Raw genomic sequence first — 24,434 nt, 5'->3', positions numbered from 1 at the left:
ATGAGGATGAGGAAATAACGCAGAACAGTAATATGGATAAGCAATTTTTTTTTAAAAGTTGGCCTCATTTAATGTCAAGTCTTGATGTTACAACAACATCCACCAAGAGTGGGGGGGGGGGGGGGGGAAACAAGCTGAGCATATTTCAAGAGGAGCAGAGAAATTCCCATGTCAAACCACACATTGAGTAAATTGCACCCAGAAGCTAAAGAAGTTTGATAATTTACTACGCACTGCTATATTTTTCGAATATATGACCGAACCTGTGTATTTACTTTGTATTGAGCATGTCTACGCAAATGCTTCTCATGTTGATCCTGAAAGGATCTGAATTTCTGACACTTGTGAGCATTTTTGCAGTCCTTCTTTTCTTTTTCTCACAGACATTTAGAAGATGTGATCTTTGATTGTGGGTGTGAGATCCGCTGGCTGCAGCTGTGGCAACAAAGAGGAGATGTGGGGCTAAGTAGCCAACAATTATATTGTGATAATGGCTCAAAGACAATACTGCTGCAAGAAATGAACATAAGCAAATGTGGTAAGTTAGTTTACATAATTATACATTGTGTCTAACATACCTGTGCTATGTGGCTCCTTGATCAATAAACAGTTAATAGAAAAAGTATGACATGCTACTGTAGGTCCCAAGGAATTCAAGGCCCCCGATGCGCGTGAATGCGGGTCAAATTTCAATAAGTCAATAAGCGGCGACAGTGGTCTCATCATTTTTGTGGGGGAAGCTGTGTTGCATGCCGATTCCAAAATTGCAGTTTTTTATTCTAGCACGTCGAGTTTTTCTCCACAGCTTACCCTCCAGTTAAACAAAATTCTACTGATTAGCTGTAGTAAGACTGTAGTAAGAAGAGCTGATTATGAGAGGACTCATCTACAGCTGCATAACAAAATGTCAACTGGTCAAAATCTGCAAAGAGAAAGCTATCATACTAGGAATTAGGTAAGATTACGGCAGATTTTATGTATTAATTAATTTAGAGGACTAGTAATGGCTTTTTCCGTAATCTTCTAACCATGTGCATAACATTGTAATCTGTAGTTGTTTTATGTTTCTTCTATTTTTTACGCGTTCAAAGCCTGGAGCTATTCCATTTTAGTGTTTTATTTACATACATACGCTTTTTTTTTATTTTTTATAAGAAAACAGTTGTCTTATAGATCAAAAGTTTAAGTGAGAGAGGAAAACAGAGATCAGTTTTGCATTTCACGACCAAAACTTAGTTACAAGCAACTGTCAGACTTAACAAAAACTGTGAGGAAAAAAGCCCGTATCCTACTGAGGTGAACGTTGACAAAGGTAGTGAATGAACGCTCCCGTCACGATTCGTAAGGTTTGTAATCTTTTTGTTGTTGTTTTGAAACATATATTGTGCGTGTGTGTATTTCTGTATGTATCCCCTTCTTTTCTAGACCTTCCAGAGATCACCATAAGCCACAACAACCACACAGTTAGAGAGGGTGACAGTATAACTACAACATGCAATGGCTCTGGATCCCCATTACCTAAAGTGGACTGGTCTGTTACTGGTTTGCACTCCTTTTATTCGCAAGAGGTAGGTTCTTTTTTCTAAGTAAAGAAACGGTTTGTTTGTTTTTTTTGTGCAAGTGTTATACCCTATTAGAATTTGGCACAACATAAACACTATTACAATGACTGATGCATTTAAGCTACATAGAATTTGTAACTCTAGCTCAGAATTTTGACTGGCGTTATCTTATTTTGAAATGACTTGGTCAGAGCCATCAAAAAGCCCAAAACTGGTCACAATAATGGATAAGGGTTTTAATAAAACCCCTTCCTGAAGACTCCAACTGACACAGGTGTCAAACTCCAGTCCTCGAGGGGCGCAGTCCTGCATGTTTTAGAGGTTTCTCTCCTCAAACAGCTGAATCATAATGAGAATCATTATCAGGTTCCTGCAGAGCTTGCTGATGAATCAGGTGTGTTTGAGGAGAGAAAACTCTAAAACATGCAGGACTGTGGCCCTCGAGGACTGGAGTTTGAGACCTGTCCAACACATCAAGGCAGACGTAGAATTGTTGCTAATCGTGTAAACAGTAGTTACGTGTTTTCTTATACTTTTTATAAGGGCTGGCAAGCGCTCAGGGAACATAACTCTGGCGTTAGTCAGTGTCAATGAGCAGCACGCGTCTAACCACACTGTAGAAAATGAGGTAGCAAGTCTCACTGCACTGTAAAAAAAAACGAAAAACAAAAACAAAAGAGGCATCTATCTATCCATCCATTTTCTTGACCGCTTATTCCTCACAAGGGTCACGGGGGGGTACTGGAGCCTATCTCAGCTGGTTTTGGGCAGTAGGCGGGGTACACCCTGAACTGGTTGCCAGCCAATCGCAGGGCACACAGAGACGAACAACCATCCATACTCACAAGCACACCGAGGGACAATTCAGAGCACCCAATTAACCTGCCATGCATGTCTTTGGAATGTGGGAGGAGACCGGAGTACCCGGAAAAGACCCACGCGGGCACAGGGAGAACATGCAAACTCCACCCAGGAAGGTCCGAGCCTGGACTCGAACCGGAGACCTCAGAACTGGGAGGCGGACGTGCTAACCACTCGGCCCATCACTGCTAACAGTCTTTTTTTTTTTTTTTTTTTTAATGCAAATTAGGATGCTATGGGCATGACTAAATTAGATAACCTTTATTAGTACCACAACGCATCATTCCAGCAGCAAATAAATAAAAGAAAGCTAAAAAAAACAAAATGCGAGGAAACAGAGAATAAGTAAATAAATGAGTATTCATTTATTTACTTTATTGACTCATTTACTCAGCACAGCACACTAACAATATACATGTTGGTGATGATGATGATGACTATGTGCTCCCTCCAGGCCAATGTCTATGACAACAACACCGTTCGTTCAGCTAGTATCACTTTGGTAAATGTCAGCAGAGATGACAACAACTTCCTAATGACCTGCACAGCCACCAATGTCGTCGGCATGACAAACATTTCCATTCATCTTAATGTTCATTGTAAGTACACAAACACACACGCACACACGCCAAAACCTCACCAAACCCCATCCCCCCCCCCCCCCCCTTTTTTTTTTTTTTTTTTTTTAATCTAGACTTTTGGTCATTCCACACGTGTGGGTGCCATTTTTATGAATTATTGACCAATCTAAAGTGTTGAAAACGGCTTGCTCTCTTTAATGATGCAATGTATTTGAACAAACATTTCTGACTGTGGTCTATTGAAAAGTGACCATTTTGGAGGTACAAGGTTTTACGCTCACTCAAAATCAGCGAATCCAGCGAATTTTCACATTTCCTTTAAATGTTTATTCCAAAATAAACAATATCCTGTTTTTTTTGTTTTTTTTTTGTTTTTTTTTTGTTTTTTTGAAGTTTGTCCTTCCATTGTAGAGCTGAAGGAACCAGAGCGTCGCCATGACACCTGCATTCAATTCACAGTTAGAGGTTCACCTCACCCAAAATTAAGATGGTTCCACAACGACAAGGTGCTTTGCTTTATCTCTCAGTGAAATGAGTCAATGTCCTGTGTCAACAAAACAGGATAGCTGTGTTTTTATTACACATAATTAGTTGAGCAGTCAGTTAGAATTTTATGCTACCTTTACATTAGCACTCAGTTATACAGTAGCACTAGCCTTTGTTTGCTTCTTAATTAACTGGTCATTAACAGCAGTTTATTGACATTAGTGTATGCATCACGTCAGTGTGACAACTACACCAGACAGTGTGAATAACTGCCGATGTTATTTAATACAATTTTTGGATATTTTCTCACTAATCATTTCTTGTTTCATTGCTAATGCAGGAAATTTCCCTATCTGATTATGTACGTCTTGATATGGGGATTTACCAGAACGACATTGAGGGATGCCTTACATTCAAAAACCCAACACATTACCACAACGGCAACTACACTCTGGAGGCTCAAAATTACCTGGGCGTGGTCAACAGCACTGTATCTGGACACTTCCTTGACAAGCCCTTTGATGGTAAGTTGGTGGGTGTTTATATAATCGAGGGAAAAGTTCTTTACTTCCATTAGGAGATGTACAAGCATGAAGAGGCAGTACGCCTGTCACAGCTTTATTTGTATTTGTCTAAACCTAAGCCTTTCTCTTATTATCTATTATTTGCGCCTTTTTCAATGCCAACAACATCATCAACATCCTAATACGTACAAAGATGAATACTTTCATTTTCCAAGAGCAGGCAAATATGTTTTTTGTCACCAGCTTTAAAAAAAATAGATTTATGTGTTAATGGAGCCATCTGCTTGTATCTCCAAAAGTTTATTACAGTTCATTTGAAGTGTATGATGTTTGGTGTCTATTCACAACACCAACAAGGTTTCTAATACATTATTTTCTATTACGTTACATCGTCGTGTTGTGCGTGTGTGTGCGTGTGTTGTTTTTTTTAAATGGCATTCACGCTATGGTCCTCAATTAGCGTACCATACATATTTTTGGAAGGTGAATGGGAGGAAGCCTGTGCGCCCATAAAAAGCCACTTGAGCAAGAGAAATGTAAAGTTCATTCATAATGTTCTTAGTTAAGATAAAAGTGTCTTACCGCTGCATAATATTAACCAAATATATTGCTGGTGTCGGGCTGAGACCTCATAAGTCACAATTTGGAAAATGTTGTATTTTTTCACATAAATCTATACTTTTGGTGAATACACATGCGTTGATGCCATTTTTTTTTATTTTTTATTTTTTATTTTTTTAGAAATTATTGACCAATCTAAAATGTTGAAAATGGCTTGCTTCCTTTGAAGCAATATAATAGTTGAACAAACGTACCATTTTTGGGGTCTCCTGAAAATTTTGTTCCATTTTGGAGGTACAAGGTTTTGGCCTGATGCCAGCGACATATTATATATAATGTATCAATAAAATATGCAGTAATTATTACACATCCTGAAACAGATACTGCACAAAATATGAAGAGACATTTAGCAAGATACTGTTACCACACTTAAATGTTTTATCAATGCCTTGATACTAACTTAATGAAATGTTTTTCTTCTCAAATTTGCTGGCATCTTTCAGTTACAGAAAATGATTATGATTATGGTGAGTTATTTATAAAAAAAAAATGTTTATTATAATCTATTTGTTTGTCATACTTTTGTGAGGTTGTTTTGCATCCATCCATCCGTCCGTCCATCCATCCATCCATCCATCCATCCATCCATCCATCCATCCATCCATCCATCCATCCATCCATCCATCCATCCATCCATCCATCCATCCATCGTGTGTGCGCTAAAAGTATAGACACACACTGACAAAATTATTGGTACCCTTCTGTGAATGAAAGAATAATTCTTTTAAAAAAAACAAGAGAAAAAAGTAAGAGTAAATAATACATTTAATCCAACACTGCATTTGAATTGTGGCCCAACATAATTATTTTACAAAAGATGCTCATTAACAGACCCTGACGAAAATGATGGTGCCCTTAATTAATTTGATATATTTTGTTGCACAATCTCTTAAGGTACTTCCTTCAAATTATTTTGAAACTTTGAATGATCTTTCTACACTCACCAGTTGTATCAGGTCAGATCAGGGTTATTATAGTTTTGGAATTTTCATTGTAATTAGTTTTTGTTTCATTTTTTATTTATTATTATTTTTTATTTAGTTAATTTTAATAATTTTTTCAGGGTGGAAAAAGCAGGTGAGGCGAGCCATTGGAGCCAAAAGTCAAGCAGGCAAAATTGTGGCATCTGAAAGTGCTTTTCAATTGGATATTGCTAGATGACATCACTTATGTGTGACACACTTTCAAACGTCTTTATTCCGGTTAATATTGAAATAAATATACTTAAAATCACATTTAAAGGTATTAATTACCAAAGACTAAAACAAAAGACATTTTCACTAGTTAGTTTTGTAAACAGAAAAAATGTAGTTTCAGTTTTTTTTATTTTATTTTATTTTTTTTAAAGCTTCTTCTTTTATTTTATTTTGTTAACAACATTGTTTTTTGAATTTTTGTTTTTTTCATTTTTGTTAACTAAAATAACCTTGGTTATACACACTGCAACTCCCTGGGCATTCCAGCACCACGCACCCACTCACATCGCAGGTGTAAAGTGGGTTTCAAATTGCCCACATCACATCACCCGCAAGTGGAGATGTTGAAATGTATCTGCCAATGTCATGCACGGACCCAGCGAGTCTGCTTCTGTTTCCACAATGTCAGGCTTGGCGTACTCTGGTTAATGATTCGGCTCCAAGCACTCATCCCTCTTCAAATGAGTGAGGCTCCTACGATTGGCCAGGAAAACGTTTTGTGTTCTATCCCACAAAGCGGCACAATGGTGCAAACGCCCAATACGCCCAATTCTACCGGCGCAAAGTCTCAGAAAATACCAAAAGAAAGAAAACTCCACCCATGTGCACAGTACACTGCATTTTGTGCCAGGCTTGTGCTGAAAAGTATGAAAACAGAGCCCCATATCAACATTTGCTTTTAAATATGTTTTTCCTTTTTCCCACTTCAAGTAACCCCAACAGCAGAGCGTCACAATCCACATAAAGATTCTTTTGGGGTAAGTAAAAATTGCTGCCATTACCAAAGTTAACGATCAGTCTGAATTAAAATTGTATTTCGTCACCCTCTTAATTAAAATAATTGCCAAAGATATTTTTTTGTGCTTTTTTTTTTTTTTTTTCTTAATGGCAGGGTCTTCCATTTTCACTCAGCAAAATGCACTATATAAATACAGAATTTATACCCGTGAACTCCTTCTGAATCGACACCTCTGGGTTAATGTGTGGTGGTGATTTATTCCTAAACCCCCACCCCCCTCATCCTGTATTTTGCAATTTTGTGTTTGTTTTGTCAAGAGGGGGACATTTCTGTGGACAGACAGTTGTTTACCCCTCCAGCCAATCGCAGAGCGGGGGGTGCGTCACTCACTGTTGGCTGCATGATGACGTCACACCCGCGGCAACTTGACAGGATCCGCTGGTTCTCCCCCCCCCCCCCCACAAGCTTGAGTGGAAATCACCACCACACATTAATAAAAGCCCAGAGGTGTAGATTGAGAAGGAGTTCATGGGTATAAATCCTGTATTTATATAGTGCATTTTCCTGAGTGTAAACGGAAGACACTGCTTTTAAATCATCTAATTATGCAAATGTTTAATTTTTTTTGTGGTTCCAGTTGGTACTTTTGAACTTTTACTAAAGCAAGGGAGTGACTTCAGTACTTCTACTTTTATCAGTTTTTATTTATTTATTTTTTTGCAAAAGTAACAGTACGTTTACTTAAGTACTGGACACTATTACTTTTAACATCGCTGAGCAAATTGGACTCCACTCGGATAGGATGTTGGATCAACGTTGAATCAATGTTAAATCAACCTTCTCAACATTGATTCAACATCTCTTGCTATGTGGGCAAAATTTTACTTTTTGTAACATTTCAAAGCCAAAAGGTTTACAAGAATCTTCCCTTATAGGGTGTGCGTAAGAACTATCTGTGCATTTTTGGATAAAACTAGTGCTTTCAAATGATTCAAATTTTTAATCTGATTAATCACACTTTTTAATTTTGATTAATCACGATTAATCAGCTAAATTACTTGCGTATTTGCGTAATATAAAATAAATACAAAATACCAGAATATTTTGACATTAATGTATTTTATTATCTGAATGTCATTTACAAACATTGATTAAATGCATGTACACAATTGCATCCATGCGTGTGTTGCTCAAAACGTAACAGCATCATATCAATTGGGTGCAATTCAGAAATTATTAATTAATTAAACGCAAATTACTTTTATTTTATCGAAAGTCCCGTCGGGGTGTTTTTTCAAGCGAAATTTACCACCGAGCACACCAACCGGAGTCACCCCGCTCATTTTGGAACATCAGGCGTAGGAAATGCCGTGCAATGACATAATCACTGAGCTGCGCAGCCTTCAATGTAACCATCCGCGGTTACGTTCAAGGTTCAAGTGTGGTCAAAAAATAGTGCGGTTAATATGCGTTAACACGTGATTAATGCGACATTTTTCTGTGATTAATCTATTAACGCTTTAACTTTTGACAGCCCGAGTAAAAAAAATTTTGTCTTCCCCTCCCATTTCCAGGTTTCTATAGCAGTGGGACTTGCAGGGTTTGCTTGTGTGATGCTAGTGATTATATTTCTCCTGATTACTAAGTATGGGCGACATTCCAAGTTACGAATGAAAGGTAGGTTTCCAGTTTATCATTCAACTTTAATAGTTAATAATAAGGGAAATCAGTTTAGAACCAATCCTCTGAGCGGCAAGGTTTATCAGCAGTTGTCGATTGGATATGGAGTGTAAATAACAGTTTGGTGTTTGTTTATTCATTTTTTTTTTTTTCCTTTCGGACACATTACAGTTTACATCAATCACATCACATCATTTGCAACATTGACATCCGAAAGAAGGGCTGACGGGTAGAAGCCGAAGCTTATTCGAGACCCGTCCCCATCGACCCATTACTATAACGCATCAATCATATACATTATTTAGAATAGTCATTAATTTTTATCGTTATCCATCCCATACTATCCCAGACACTGCTCGCTCAGTTCATCTTGAATGTCCGTGTGTAGATTGTGGCTAGTCCCAGTCATTTGGAACTGGTGAGTCGGTCCCCAGACGCCGCCAGCAAGCCCACCCCGCCAGGCGAGCAGCCAAGGCAAGCGCAATTCTTCTCTTTCACCAGTAGGGTCTTCGCTGACCTCGGATCAGCTTTCACACATGTTGTGCTTTCCAGAAGAGTAGATCGGCTTGCATTCAGCCCATTGCTTTCAAGCAATTTCAGCACTCGATTCTGGTCAGGTAGCACCACTGGTTGCTAGCATGTTGTGGATCTGATGACTCCTGTGCGCTGCCCAGCCTAGCTCACCCAGCAGAGCGGCCCACGCCAGCTGCATTCCAGGAACCAGACCACCAACCCCCATTTTGCGTATTGACAGCAGATTCATTGGAGCCACAATACAGCCTTATCATGTAGCCTTGACTGTTAGAACAAATGTCCAAACGGAATTCGAGCCAGACAATATTTAGATTCAAACGGGAACAGCAATACATGTTATCAATGCAGGTGTATAAACAAGAGTTAGCCTTGGCAAAGTCAGCAAATAATCATATACAACTCCAGCTTTGGGTAATTAGTGATGTTGTTGTTGTTGTGATATTGTGAATTACTGTTGTCTCTCAAGCGCTGCCAATTCCTCAGCTCCTTTCACGATTCGTGTTTTTAGTTGACCAGAGTTATCTTTAGTTTGAATAAAAATTCGGCAGTCTTTTGTCCACGTGCTTTCGATAAGTCCATTCTTTCTCATTAGTCGAGCCTTTTTGGCGATGTCAGCATTTCGTTTGGTGAGGTTTTCGTTGATGTAGACATGTTTCCCACGAAGCTTGTGACGGTCTCTCAGAAGAGCAATCTTTTTCTTTCTGTCAACAAACCTGATCAGAACTGCCGGTGGTCGTGTCCCTCCAGTTGGAAGCGAAAAGCACATCTGAATGTGCGCAGGATCAACAGTTAATCCCAAATCTCTGAGTTGAAGTGTCACTTGCTGTTCCACAGTCTCGTTCCCTGAATGTTGGTCAGAATCTTCCGTGCTCGTGCTCGCCGCAGCTCTCAAAGGGCCACGGCGCGGCTTGATCTTGATACCGGTGACTATCACATCGTTGATACGAAGATTTTGTTCCAAATCATCCACTTTTTGTTCCAAGGCAACAATGTGTCGATCTTTTTCCTGTGTCTCTTTCTTCAATTGCTGTATTTCCTGAAGAAGTGGCTCAATGCTCTTCTTCATTTCAAGTAATTCGGCAACCATTCCACTGAGTTTTTTAAGAGAAGATTTTATCTCCTCAATCTCGTCAGCTCTTTTTCCGCCAGGCATTCTGCAACAATGTAGTTAAAAATCCCAATGCAAAAATCAACAAGTAGTTAGATTCACGAGCGAGTGCAGGAGCAAGTACAGATGCGTCCTTCCTCAACAGATGCGTCCTTGAAATTTTTTGAAATTTCCCAGGCCCCAGAAAACTGCAGGTTTTCCGACACTGCTTGTCCCTGACACCAAACCTGACGTGGAAGGAACACAACCCGTCAGTACTTGGGCAGCAGGTGTTTGTAATATTCTCGGGGGGATTGGCGTGGACCCAGGTGTTCTGGTTGGGCATATGCACATGAACAAACTGTTGCCGTTTGTTGATGAAAAGGGTTTTTCTGCCTGGAACCTCACAAATGTGCTTCTTAGAAGAATGGTAAAAATCCCCAGAAACACTCCTAATCCTTGTGGACAGTCTTCACAGAAGAGTCAAACCTGTTTTCGTTGCAATGGGTGGTCATATTGAACATTGAGCAAGAAGAAATTTGACCTTGAACCAGATTATAGGGATTTTGCATTTCATTGTGAATTGTCGTGAATCATCCCTCTTCAATGCTCTTATAGATTTTAAGTTGTAGGTTCAGTTTGGGTTTCAATCTGTTTTGTGATCAACTGGCAAGTTGTTTATGCTATTAAGCAGACTTCTACTTTATAAATTTATTGACACTGTAACTGCCCAATAATGATCGCAGTTGCTTACATATGAAACCTGTCAATTATTCTCATAAATTAGACCTAATTTAAATACTCTTCTTCTCCTCTTTTTAAAGTAACACATGACTTACGAAAAACTAACCAGCTATTCTGTGAATTTGTTAATTTCAACTCTTCGCTGACAAAATTGTCAATTTATGTTGAACGATTATGATTTTATAGCACTTTTTATGAATACTTTTGAATTAGCTACTGTATCGGGCATTTTGGACAGTCATATGAACATCATGACGTATCGCGTGCATAAAATACACATTGAATGACATGGCTGCCAGTGACAACAAAGAACTCACGAGAAATTATCGCATACGACGGCGAAAATCAAAGGTGGAATTATGCCTTACAACAAAGAAGCACTTCTTCAAAAGCAGTACAGCCACGGAGGACTCGCCAAACATTTGTTTCCAACCAAAAGCCGGATGAAACTGGCAGATCCAGCTGCCGGCGAGTCGAGGTGGATGGTAAACATCCGGGTGACTTTTACTCTGCTAGGCTAAGCTACATGTCATGTGCTAAGCACGCTTTAGCCCGCAATAGGCGTGGCCACCCCATCACCTCCCCACCCCCACACGGAATGAAATGAAACCGTGCTGAGGATTTTACACTGAACAGAATTGGCGCAGTATTTGAGGTTTGAAGTGGGTCTTTTTCCTGCCCATTACGTCAGCAAACTCCGATTGAAATGAACGAACGCGGGTTCCGGTTACGCACGGCATACGTCATTATGATCACATGACCAGGATAATGGCGTTCACCACGGTATGTTCATATTTTGATACTTAATCGGTTTAAAAGAAAATTCAGGGAATAAGATGCCAAAGATATTTGCACTTTTATTCTTTGTACACAATGCCGAATCCAATACTGGAAAAGGAGTTATAAGTCTTGTATCACTTTAAATTTTAAAGACACGCCAATCAAACCACTGCCTTGAACATGAATTTTATGACATGTTTTACTGTCCTAGGTCCAGGAGCGGTGATAAGTGGTGAGGAAGACTCTGCCAGCCCGCTTCATCATGTGAATCATGGCATTACCAGCCCATGTACACTGGATAGTGGACTGGATGCTGTGACGATTGGACTGAACAAGATTCCCATTATTGAGAATCCACAGTACTTCAGACATGGGCACAACTATAAGAAACCCACCACCTGTACGTATAAGTCAGCTTTTGCATACGGGTAACTGACCGTCAAGGTGCCTGGCAATGGCCACCACCCAGTTTTAGTTGGTTAATGTCATAGTCACACAGATAGGAAGGATTAAGATATGCCTAGAGGACATTTCTGTTTTTCAGTCACATACAAATGCTCTAATGAGCCTGTTAATTACGTTCTTATTCAGGCCTCAGTTAGTGGGCTAAGAGTAATAATTGTTTATTGTGAACTTTTAAAGTTGGTGTTGTATTTTTGGACAAAGGGAATTATTTTTCGTTTCTCTCTTTAAGATGTTGAGCATATAAAACGGAGAGACATTATTTTGAAGAGGGAGCTTGGAGAAGGCGCGTTTGGCAAAGTCTTCTTAGCAGAATGTTACACTCTGTGCCCCAAAAAGGACAAAATGCTTGTAGCTGTAAAGGTGAGTGAGTGAGTGAGTGAGTGAGTGAGTGAGTGAGTGAGTGAGTGAGTGAGTGAGCGAGCGAGCGAGCGAGCGAGCAAGAAATGTTTTATTGTATACAGTGTTCCCTCGTTTTCCGCTGGGGTTAGGTTCCAAAAAATACCCGCAATAAATGAAATCTGCGAAGTAGTTAGCTTTATGTTTTACAATTCTTATATATGTTTTAAGGCTCTAAAATCTAGGGGTGGGACAAAAAACCGACTCGACCGAACCATCGGTCGTCAAGGGGAGCTAAACGGCCGTATCGGTAGCAGACTTGTCAACCGATACAAAATCCGCCGGGAATCCTTAGATACATTGCTTGTAAAGCTGTGGACCGGATATCGCGTTGCTGTGAATCGGTTGCGAGTGAGGCTTTATGGTTTTCATAACAATAGCAAGAGTTCTGCACCGTGCTCTACTTGTTTTGTTTACGTTTCAGTAGCATCACTATTCAAGCTACTTCCGTGTTTACAGAGAGCTAGCAAAGTAGCGCTCAGAGACGCTTCATTCCCCGGATGTTGTAAACATAATGCAAAGACGTTACGCACCTTTTTTTGGGGGGAGGGGGGACCGCCTACCGTCAACGTCGTGCTCGCGACACGGCGCGCGCGCAGTCGCGCACAACGAGTGACAACATGCAACAGTGGAGACAGTTAGCAGAAGCCGGTGCCGTACATCTCGGTATTTCCCATCGCTATCGAGTCCTCTCGGTGCACTTGTATGTCCCGGGCCGGCGTTGGTACTGCGCGCGAGCCAAAAAGAATAACTCCCGTGACGATCCAATGCATGGATTCTAACGACACAGGTATGCCCCACAACCAACACACCAGCTAAGCTAAAAGTACACTGCAAGTATCTCATTTCTCAGTTTGTGGCTCCCCGTCAATGTCTACAACTAGCATGAGCAGCAGATAGGAGAACTGAGACATGCCCGCGATTACATCATCAAACTCAAAATGAACGACAGCCCAAAAAAACAAAATATAAACAGTAGTGATTCTGTGGTCATCGTGTCTCAGATTAAAAAAAACAAAAAAGATGTCATACATTAACCACAAATGAATGTCATGGCAAAAGAAAAACAAAAATTGTTAAAAACAAAAATTGTTCATTAAAAAGGGAAATGAACTTTTGGAAATATTTTTGCATATATTAAGTGGTTAAAATGTGTTTGATAGATTTATTGTTCCATAAGGTGGCTTCATATTTCTTTTGGCTGGACGGTAGGTTTATTTCATGTCTTAAATTTATGTTTCTGAAATACTTCACAATGTGGACATATTGTGTTTAATTGTGTTGGTGTCTTTTTAAAGGTTAAATATTTATATTTCAAATTGAATTATCAGCCTTTTGTTTTCCTGATCCTGATTTTGAATTAAAAAAAAAACCCAAAAAACAATTATAACTGACAATAACAACTAATAAATATTTAAACTGATACATTTTTCAGTCATACGTCCAGCCCTTTGTTCCGGTCCATTTAAATAATTGATTCAATATATAAAAATATAGAAGACATTGTAGTTGTTCTTTTTTAACACATTTGTAGAAACTGTAAAAATTTGTGGTGTTTTAATATTAATGTTTACAAACAACAAATGTCACTATAAGTTTTGAATATTGAAATTAATCGTATCGAATCGAAAATTGTATCGTTCTCAAACTTAATCGAACCGTATCGAACCGTTCTGTTCTGAAAGATAATCGTTTTTCAATCGAATCGCAACTTGTGTATCGAGATACATATCGAATCGGCCTCATGTCAGAGATTCCCACCCCTACTAAAATCCCCGACCGCACAATTTATACACTTTTCTCATTGAGGCATTTACATGTTCTCACATTTCTCTCTTGTTGAAACATTGATAATGTTCAAACCTTCATACATTTTATAAAATGGGTATATTACTGTAAAAAAATATGCAAAATTGCACTTAAAAAAAAATCCGTGATACAGCGAGACCGCAAAAAGTGAACCGCGTTATAGCGAAGGAAGACTGTATCTCTGATCACATGCTTGCTTTTAGTCTCATTGCTTGACTTCTCATAACTGGTTATTTAACTTCAACCATCCGTTTTCTAGATCAGTCACTTAAAAGTAGGGATGTTGAATACCACTTTTCTTGAGACCGAATCCGATATGAGTACTCAAATCTTCAGTACGCACCGATACCAATATCAAGTGCCATCCCATTAGTACTTATGATATGTCTGCACTTCAGAGCTAAATAAATTAATGAGTACAACTGGAGACTTAACTCATGTGGTCCCTTAACGGAGCCCACTCTATCGGTCAATACATGCAAAATAACCATTTTAGCCTTTAGTCCTTGACCGAAAAACAGCCACAAGCGCGGCGCCCGATACCAGTATCGATGCCCGGCGCGATACCGATACCTTGAATTATGGTTTTTACCCATCCCTACTTAAATTGAGAATTTTTTATTAATACTGATGTTTCAAAACATTATTTAGGAAATAACAAATTTGATTAGAACATTTTAAATGTCTTTGCCAGCAGTATTAATATTAGGGTTTGTAGTGTATGATCCAGAAGCTATTTTGTAAATCAAAATCAGATGCACATGAACATGAAACACATTCATTTTGGTATTTCCCATGGGTTGGAATACAAATACTTTTTTTTTTTTTTTTTTTTTAACAGTTTATCACATCATGATTTGTAGGTTTCTTCACAGTTTATTGATGACAAGTAGTCATTGAATTACTGCATGGGCAAGTATCCCCACCATGCACATTGTGATAGTGACAGACCAATATGTTTTTTCAAGGCCGATACTGATACTGATTATTAGTAGTCAAGGAGCCCGATAACAAATATTTGAAGCCAATATTCATTTGCAGTAAAAGAGAAAATATTAGCATCATTTAAACAAAATGTACTTTTTATTTTAATTACATATAAAGAATTGAGAGATTTGTTTAAAAGTAAATAGTTCCCTAAAGTTTTCTACTCTAAATAAAGTTTTCCAAAATGCAGTATTTTATTTTAATTTTTTTAATTAAAAAAAAAAAAATGTAGGGAATTTCTAGTGTCAGATTTATAAATGACAAGTCCCTGTTTCTCACTGAGTGACAAATGCATGCAAATTTAGCTAATTTGTTTGTTTTTAATTATTTTGTTTTTTGTTTTGTTTTGTTTTTTGTCAGGGTTTGTAAAAGGTTTCAAAAGATCGTCGGAGTGAAAAATTGTCTGAATAGGTTTGAAATGTGTTTACGACAAGTAAAAACTCTCTGTGAACATCTTACAAATACCTGATGAAAACCCAAAATTGACTACGTTAGCAAGCATTCACAGCTCAGTGAGATACTCGCTTTATCGGCCTTCAGAGTCATAAAAAGGCCAATGCCGATATTGGTTAGAGTGCTAAATATCGGTCTATCCCTACATTTTGGTCAACATTTGAGCGACGAGTGACAATTTGAAAGTGGAACCCAACTCAAACCTTGTTGCTGTGAGCAGCAGTTGGAACACTACACATTACACTGGATCTTATGAGTCAAACAATGCACTCTTTCTTTGCCTCCAGACGTTGAAGGATCCCACTTTATCAGCAAGGAAAGATTTCCAACGCGAAGCTGAGCTGCTGACCAATCTCCAGCATGAACACATTGTTAAGTTTTATGGAGTCTGTGTTGATGGAGATCCGCTCATCATGGTCTTTGAGTACATGAAGCATGGAGATTTGAATAAATTTCTCAGGTGAGCACAGGCAAATGTAAAACATATAGTAGGAGGTAGGGGTGTTAAAAATAATCGATTCGGCGATATATCGCGATACTACATCGCGCGATTCTCGAATCGATTCAATAATCGGCAGAATCGATTTTTTTTTTTTTTTTTTTTTTTAGGATTCACACCTTGAGCATGGAAGAATGTTATATGAACGGAACATTAAGCCTTAATATTTTATTTTAATGCTGTTCAAACATGAAACAGATTACAACCTCTATAAGACTGGAATTTCAGATAAATAAATAATACATTTTCATATAAATCTTACACTCTACAAGCGTACTGATTAGTATTTTCTAAATTTGAATGAAAAAAAATCGCAACAATCGACCTATAAATTCGTATCGGGATTAATCGGTATCGAATCGAATCGTGACCTGTGAATCGTGATACGAATCGAATCGTCAGGTACTAGGCAATTCACACCCCTAGTAGGAGGTAACAGTGAAATATTTAGTCATGTAGTCATTCAGGAGATACAGTCAAAGCCACCAGAATGTCTCGAGCCTCCTTGGATCAGTGAAGTCATTCTACAGCAGTAGATGCAAAAATAGAATTCATGCAACCATAGTCAAATGTTTAAGATTGTAGCCTGCCATGGGTAGCTCTGGTTTGAGACCATCTACTCCCCAACATTTACATGACACACGGCTCCTATCAGACACCCCAAACTGCTTGTCCACTAGTAAATAGCCCACTGCTCCATTGTGTTTGCTACATCCACAAAGGTCAGATTTCATGTATGTGCGTGTACATGACAAATAAAGATTATGATTGCTTAACCATGAGAGACGTGGTTGACAGACCAGAGACTCTTGATGATAAAAGTGTCCAAGCATTATTCACGTAGATACAGTCCACCAGCTCTGGTCTTACTGGAGTCATCAGCTGTTCTATCTGCCCTGAAGATGTTGTGCCTAGCAAGCTAAATCACATAAACTTCATTGTTGAGCCATATTTTCTGTGACTGACGGTGCAGTCTAAAATCCATTCATGAGTGGTGACCTACAGCCGCAGATAATCAATTTTATTCATCAGGGACCGCACATTAGCAAGGAAACTGTAAGTAGATAGCTGCTGAGGAGTTAGCTAGCCTAGCCCTTAGCCATCCTTGCTTCACCCGCTTTTATTTACAATCCTCACGCTGCCTATAAAGCCTTTCGGACCAGCTTGTCAGCCACTGGTTACTTAGATCTCTCTGGGATGAGCTGTTGACCATTGATAAGGTTCTCGTAAAAACAAGATCCATTGCTGATTACTACAATCTTTTCAAATTTCAAACACTGAGCCTCCCATTACACATGCCAAACCATAATAGTAGTGTTGAGTAGTATGCATGGTTTTCCTAAATAAGTAGAAATTGTATTTTCTTTTTTTTAAACTATTTCTTAATTCTCCTTAGAGCCCATGGACCAGATGCCATGATCCTGGTGGACGGACAACGTCTGCATTCAAATGGGGAGTTGGGTCTGTCCCAGATGCTTCACATAGCCAGTCAAATTGCAGCAGGAATGATCTACCTTGCATCACAACACTTTGTGCACCGTGATTTGGCTACCAGAAACTGTCTGGTAGGAAATGCCCTCCAGGTGAAAATAGGAGACTTTGGCATGTCAAGAGACATTTACAGCACTGATTATTACAGGGTAAGGTTATACATATTTGTTTAAATGTATGGCTTCTGTCATTTAATCATGTGAATGGATCTATAGTACCACCTACTGAACTGAACCTAGCACTGGGGGTGCCCAATATGTGAATCAAGATCGACCATCCAAGTCCAAATTAATTGTACTCCCAAATACCATGCATGTAATTCTTTTATTTTCCTGTTTTTTTGTTTGTTTGTTTTGCATTTTCACTTTTGTTACTTTCCTCCGCTCTTGCATTCCAAAAATAATTTTACACATTTATTACACACACATGCTTAGGAAGCGTTGCTATTTTTTAATTGCTATTAATTTTAGTATAAAGCATTCTTATTTTACTTATTATTTAATTTCTCCTTGTCCTTTTAAGTTATATTTATAATTTAATTTTAAAGGATTCGAGGAATTTTCCTACCCTCAAAATTCAAGGATACAAATATCCATCCATCTTCCACCGCTTATCCGAGGTCAGGTCGCGGGGGGAGCAGCTTAAGGAGGGAAACCCAGACTTTCCTCTCCCCAGCCACTTCAACCAGCTCCACCAGCGGGATCCCAAGGCGTTCCCAGGCCAGCAGAGACATAGTCTCTCCAGCGGGTACTGGGTTGTGGCCAGTGCCTCCCGCCGGTGGGACATGCCCGGAACACCTCTCCAGGGAGGCCCGATGCCCGAGCCACCTCAGCTGTCTCCTCTCAACGTGGAGGAGCAGCGGCTCGACTCTGAGTCCCTCCCGGATGACCGAGCTTCTCACACTATCTCTAAGGAAGAGCCCGGACACCCTGCGGAGGAAACTCATTTCGGCCGATTGTATCCGGGTTCTCGTTCTTTCGGTCCCGACCCACAGCTCGTGACCATAGGGGAGGGTTGGAACGTAGATCAACTGCCTTTTGGCTCAGCTCTTTCTTCACCACAACGGACCGATACAGAGTCCGCATCACTGCAGATGCTGCACCGATCCGCCTGTCGATCTCTCGCTCCATCCTGCCCTCACTTGTGAACAAGACCCCAAGATACTTGAACTCCTCCACATGGGGCAGGATCTCATCCCCGACCCGGAGAGGACACGCCACCCTTTTCCGACTTAGGACCATGGTCTCGGATTTAGAGGTGCTGATCTTCTTCCCAACCGCTTCACACTTGGCTGCAAACCTCTCCAGTGAGAGTTGGAGATCCCGGCTTGACGAAGCCAACAGCACCACATTGTCTACAACAAGTAGAGATGCAATGATGAGACCACCAAACTGGACCCCCAAAACACCTCGGCTGAGCCTAGAAATTCTGTTCATAAAAGTTATTAACAGAATCGGGGAAAAAGGGCAGCCTTGGCGGAGTCCAACCCTCACTGGAAACGAATCCGACTTACTGCCGGCAATGTGGGCCAAACTCTGGCAACGGTCATGTAGGGACCGAACAGCGTATCAGAATCAGAATCAGAATAGAATTTATTGCCATGTAAGAGATTAGATCACCTTACTAGGAATTTGTCTCGGTGACTGGTGCATACATGGGGCAGACAAACATCAAAAAGACAACAACATTTAGGTTATAAAAAAAAAGGGTTAAACAGTAGTATAAAATAAACTCTATGAAATTAATTACCTCGTTACCTTAGCTAACATCAATTTATAAAATGTATAATTAATATATGATTGCACAGACAATAAATATTTATATAATAATATAAAAGGCGAGGAAACAGTCCAAAACCAGCACATATTTCATTATAAGAGCATGATACAGTGACTAAGTAACAGTTAGGGGGGGGGAAATTATAACGTAGCAGGTTGATTAATTTCCATGGCCTCACCGAACTCCTCCCATGTCCGAGTTTTTGCCTCAGCAACCGCCGCAGCCGCGTTCCGCTTGGACAGCCGGTACCCGTCAGCTGCCTCCGGAGTCCCACAGGCCAAAAAGGCCCAATAGGACTCCTTCAGCTTGACGGCATCCCTTACTGCTGGTGTCCACCAGCTGGTTCGAAGATTGCCGCCGTGACAGGCACTGACCACCTTACGGCCACAGCTCCGATCGGCCACCTCAACAATGGAGGCGCGGAACATGGCCCATTCGGACTCAATGTCCGCTGCCTCCCCCGGGACAAGGGAGATGCTCTTTCTGACAGGGAATTCCGCCTGACGTTCCCAGCAAACCCTCACAATACGTTTGGGTCTGCCAGGTCGGACCGGCATCTTCCCCCACTGACACGACAAGGAGAGGTAGGACTCAGACGCAGGATAAAGGTAGGCCACCAAGGCAACAGGTTTATTTCCGGCCAACAGCTGTCTCCTCTCAAACTGAGAGGAGAACGGGGAGTCAAAAAAGTGGAGAACAAAAAGCGCTCCACTGGGGAGGAAAAAACAGGCAAAAGGTATAGGGGACAACAAAAACCGCTCCGGTAGGGAGGAAAATGGGCTCAAGGCACAAGGGGTAACTAAAGGCGCTCCGCTGGGGAGGAAAAGGCACAAAAACAAGGCAAAATGACAAGGCAACGGGAACAAGGACATGAGGACTGTGGGACGCTTCCATGCACTGAGATGTGACACTTCGGCAACGGAGGGGAGAATGCAGGTGGCTTTTATTGTGGCTTGATTGGTGGCAGGTGGTGATGATCATGGGCGATAATTAGTGAGCTGCAGGAAGGGCAAGTGACCTGGGGTGAGAGGAGAGTTAGGATTTCAAAATAAAGCCGGAAACATGGACACAAAAATAAAAGCATGGGGTGCCACGCCGGTGGCGGCGTGACACCCCACCATCAGAGCCACCAAGTGGTGATCAGTTGACACCTCCGCCCCTCTCTTCACCCGAGTGTCCAAAACATGCGGCCGCAAATCCGATGACACGACTACAAAGTCGATCATCGAACTGCGGCCTAGGGTGTCTTGGTGCTAAGTGCACATATGGACACCCTTATGTTTGAACATGGTGTTCGTTATGGACAATCCTTGACGAGCACAGAAGTCCAACAACAGAGCACCGCTCGGGTTCTGATCGGGTGGACGTTCCTCCCAATCACGCCCCTCCACGTCTCACTGTCATTGCCCACGTGAGCATTGAAGTCTCCCAGCAGGACGAGGGAGTCCCCAGGGGAACGATCTCCAGCACACCCTCCAAGGACTCCAAAAAGGGTGGGTACTCTGAACTGTTGTTTGGTGCATATGCACAAACAACAGTCAGGACCCGTCCCCCCATCAAAGGCGGAGGGAGGCTACCCTCTTGTCTACCGGAGTAAACCCCAACATACTGGAGCCGAGCCGGGGGGGCAATAAGTATGCCCACAAATGCTCTGCACCTCTCACCGTGGTCAACTCCAGAGTGGAAGAGAGTCCAACCCCTCTCGAGAGGACTGGTACCAGAGCCCAAGCCGTGTGTGGAGGCGAGTCCGACTATGTCTAGACGGAACCTCTCGACCTCACACACCAGCTCAGGCTCCTTAGTATACAAATATGATATCCATCCATCCATCCATCCATCCATTTTCTTGACCGCTTATTCCTCACAAGGGTCGCGGGGGCTGCTGGCGCCTATCTCAGCTGGCTCTGGGCAGTAGGCGGGGGACACCCTGGACTGGTTGCCAGCCAATTGCAGGGCACACAGAGACGAACAACCATACACACTCACACGCACACCTAGGGACAATTCGGAGCGACCAATTAACCTGCCATGCATGTCTTTGGAATGTGGGAGGAGACCGGAGTACCCGGAGAAGACCCACGCGGGCACGGGGAGAACATGCAAACTCCACCCAGGAGGGTCCGAGCCTGGACTCGAACCGGAGACCTCAGAACTGGGAAGCGGACGCGCTAACCACTCGACTACCGTGCCGCCCAAATATGATATCCAATAACCAAATATACTAACACATATTTCCACATGGCATGGCACAAAATATACAAAAACTATATACAGTATATGAAACACTTGAGAGCATTTTGTTTAATATGAAGTTGATACAGTATAATGTTATAAGCAGGGTGACCTTGTAACCGGTTTACAAACTCTGCACAATTGTGTGTGTGTGGTCAGGTGGGAGGTCACACTATGCTGCCTATCCGTTGGATGCCTCCAGAAAGCATCATGTACAGAAAGTTTACCACAGAGACTGACGTGTGGAGCTTTGGTGTTGTTCTCTGGGAAATCTTCACCAATGGCAAACAGCCCTGGTTCCAGCTAGCTAATAATGAGGTACATGTTCACCGACATGTGCATGCATTAGGGTTTAAATTGTGTGTAATTGTATCATTACCTTTTTATATGTAGCGTAACATTGTATTATTACAAATACAATAGATTTTCATGACTGTATTGTGTGTATAACCTATCATCTGTATCATCCTACTTCCAGGTGATTGAGTGTATAACTCAGGGCAGGGTACTTGAGCGCCCAACGCTCTGTCCCAAAGAGGTCTACGACATAATGCTAGGCTGCTGGCAGAGAGAACCTCATCAGCGCCTTAACATGAAGGACATTCAGAAGACTCTGTTATCGCTCATGAACGCTGCACCAGTCTATGTGGACATACTGGGTTAGAAATACACAACATGAAGCGGGATGGAATGTCAATTTAGGTCAAATGGACAATTGGTGAATTAGAATGAAATACATGTCTCACATGGCCCAACAGCGAAGTTCTCGGGGTTGACTGCCTTATTAATGGGCAATTAACTCATGATGACAGATAATAGAAGCCCTGGGAGAGCCTTGAATGTGTCTGTTTCTCAGCACCGGAAAATACAGCTGTCTGGACATTAATCATGAAATATCGGATGAACACGTTCCCCCTTTGGATATGTTGTCATTTAATGATAATAACACTTGTCAAAACATTTTTACTTTTTTTTTCCAATCACAGAAGCAAGCAAAAGTTTCTTGATGAATTTTGTGCGCTGACAAGATGATACTTTTGCTAAAAAAAAGGTAGCCATGTAGCATGCTTTGGGCTCAGACTTCATAGTCTTCATGTAGTTATGATCAAGACTCCCAGACTTAAAGGGATACTTGGCTCTATTTAGCCATTTTCAGCAGTAAGATGATAATATTTTGCCTACAATTAATGTGATCGCTTAATTATTTTCATCAATTGTGAAATGCCCACTCCCGAAGCACTCTGAGATGCCTCGGAGAACTGAGACACCCTACACACTCGCACACATTAATGGGAAGGCGCAATTGAGGGGCACAAGGGTGGAAGTGCAAATATTGGGACACAGCCTATATGTCACAACACTAACCGGAAACAGCGTAGGTGTGTGACTTACGGAAGTCCTGCCTCCTCCGTGGCATATACCCAATTTGCTAACGTCACATGACCAAACCCAAAAAACAAGTGAGCCATGATTGGTCGCTACCTGTTTCCTGAGCGCATGTGATGTCATTTTCGGTCGACAGCAAGTGGCAAAATGTTAGGGCTGGGTTTAAAAATTGAATAATCAATATCAAATTAATTTTAGAACCCGATTCATAAAACCATGAATTGATTATTTTCTATATATCTTTTTTTCCCCCATAAATTCATAAGAACGTAGAATTTTAAAAACACAAATTTTTTTTGGTGTACCTTACTTTTTTCTTCAAATTTACTGTTCACATTAATTTAAAAGCATTTTCTTAAACTTATGAAACACCTGACCTATTGCACTTTCAGACAATAAAAAACTTTTTTAATTTATATTTACAATTATTGAATTAGAATTATGAAAATATTTTCATCTCATCCTTGCTGATGTCAATGTTTGTGTAACATTTAAGCAATTATAATGTGTTACTTTAATTAATAAACTAAATCATTTAACTGGTTGCTGGCTCTGCAATGTTTAATTGCACTTTGTTTGTGGAGTTTTTACCATGTTCTTGATATTTAAGAATTGATGTTCCATAAGTAATCAATTGGATTGAATTGAAATGATTTGAATCGAACTGGAAAAAATCTAAATCGAATTGAACTGAACTCTTGTGAATCGAAATCTCATTGATTGTGGAAATTAGAATTGATACCCAGTCCTACAAAATGTGTTTGTAAAGGTATTGCATGGTAAATGATGACGTTATCAAATTAATTCTAGAGAAAATATTAACTTTTTACTGCTGAAAATGGCTAAATGATATATAATAGTAATAATAAGAAGAAAAAAATTCTGAGTGGTCATTACTTCAATGCGCTGTCAACATGTCACAGCATACTGTCATGATCTATGTTGATTGCTTTAGGTTTAGGTTAGATTGTAGTTGTTACGTTTTCCTTGTATTCCTGGTGTCTCGTCAAGTATTTTTGTGTCCACCTGTGCTTGTCATACTGGTCCTTTGTGTCATCGAATCAGCTCACCCAGCCACGTGTGTTCTTGTGCATGTGTCTCGTTATCTTGTCAGTTTGTGTATATTTATTGTGCATTCGAGGATGGTGGACGTAAACGCCCCCTTGTACTCGGAAATCCCACTTGTGAAGTCGGGGGGGAAGTACCCGTCGGACTACAGCGTAATGTCACTCCAATGGCGACCCCTTTGGAAACACAGACCGTGCATGGTAAAACACAATTTACTCGAGTATAAAACTAGATAGCTTTCTTCATTCATACATATTCGACATAGCTTAACGTAACACAACGTACGTGACAGTAGCTACTGCATGAAATTATACGGTGAACGAATGAACTGTATGAAATGCTTAAGAAATCTAATAATAAAACAATAAATGAAGCAAAATTGAGAGAAGGCATGTTTGCTGGAGTTCAAAATGAGTTTTCAGGACCAAAATAAAAAACAAGTTATCACTATCCGCCATTTTGGTTGTTTACTTT

The 24,434-nt window shown here is 40.6% G+C and overlaps 1 protein-coding gene across 1 annotated transcript in view; it reads left to right on the top strand.

Annotated features, from left to right (window-relative positions):
* LOC144016613 (NT-3 growth factor receptor-like) overlaps positions 1 to 22,832 on the top strand; it is a 36,874-nt gene extending 14,042 nt beyond the window's left edge. Inside the window, exons 6-19 of the mRNA XM_077517951.1 lie at positions 384 to 538; positions 1,426 to 1,568; positions 2,878 to 3,022; positions 3,398 to 3,510; positions 3,831 to 4,014; positions 5,079 to 5,102; positions 6,543 to 6,589; positions 8,145 to 8,247; positions 11,607 to 11,795; positions 12,090 to 12,220; positions 15,793 to 15,965; positions 17,401 to 17,644; positions 21,666 to 21,824; positions 21,985 to 22,832. Coding sequence (XP_077374077.1) covers positions 384 to 538; positions 1,426 to 1,568; positions 2,878 to 3,022; positions 3,398 to 3,510; positions 3,831 to 4,014; positions 5,079 to 5,102; positions 6,543 to 6,589; positions 8,145 to 8,247; positions 11,607 to 11,795; positions 12,090 to 12,220; positions 15,793 to 15,965; positions 17,401 to 17,644; positions 21,666 to 21,824; positions 21,985 to 22,170 — 1,996 coding nt within the window. The 3' untranslated portion in view covers positions 22,171 to 22,832. The remainder of the gene's footprint in view (positions 1 to 383; positions 539 to 1,425; positions 1,569 to 2,877; positions 3,023 to 3,397; positions 3,511 to 3,830; positions 4,015 to 5,078; positions 5,103 to 6,542; positions 6,590 to 8,144; positions 8,248 to 11,606; positions 11,796 to 12,089; positions 12,221 to 15,792; positions 15,966 to 17,400; positions 17,645 to 21,665; positions 21,825 to 21,984) is intronic.
* Positions 22,833 to 24,434: the final 1,602 nt, after the last annotated feature.

The sequence above is a fragment of the Festucalex cinctus genome, chromosome 3, assembly GCF_051991245.1.
Source record: "Festucalex cinctus isolate MCC-2025b chromosome 3, RoL_Fcin_1.0, whole genome shotgun sequence".
NCBI lineage: Eukaryota > Metazoa > Chordata > Actinopteri > Syngnathiformes > Syngnathidae > Festucalex > Festucalex cinctus.
This window is presented reverse-complemented; position numbering and strand designations above follow the sequence as displayed.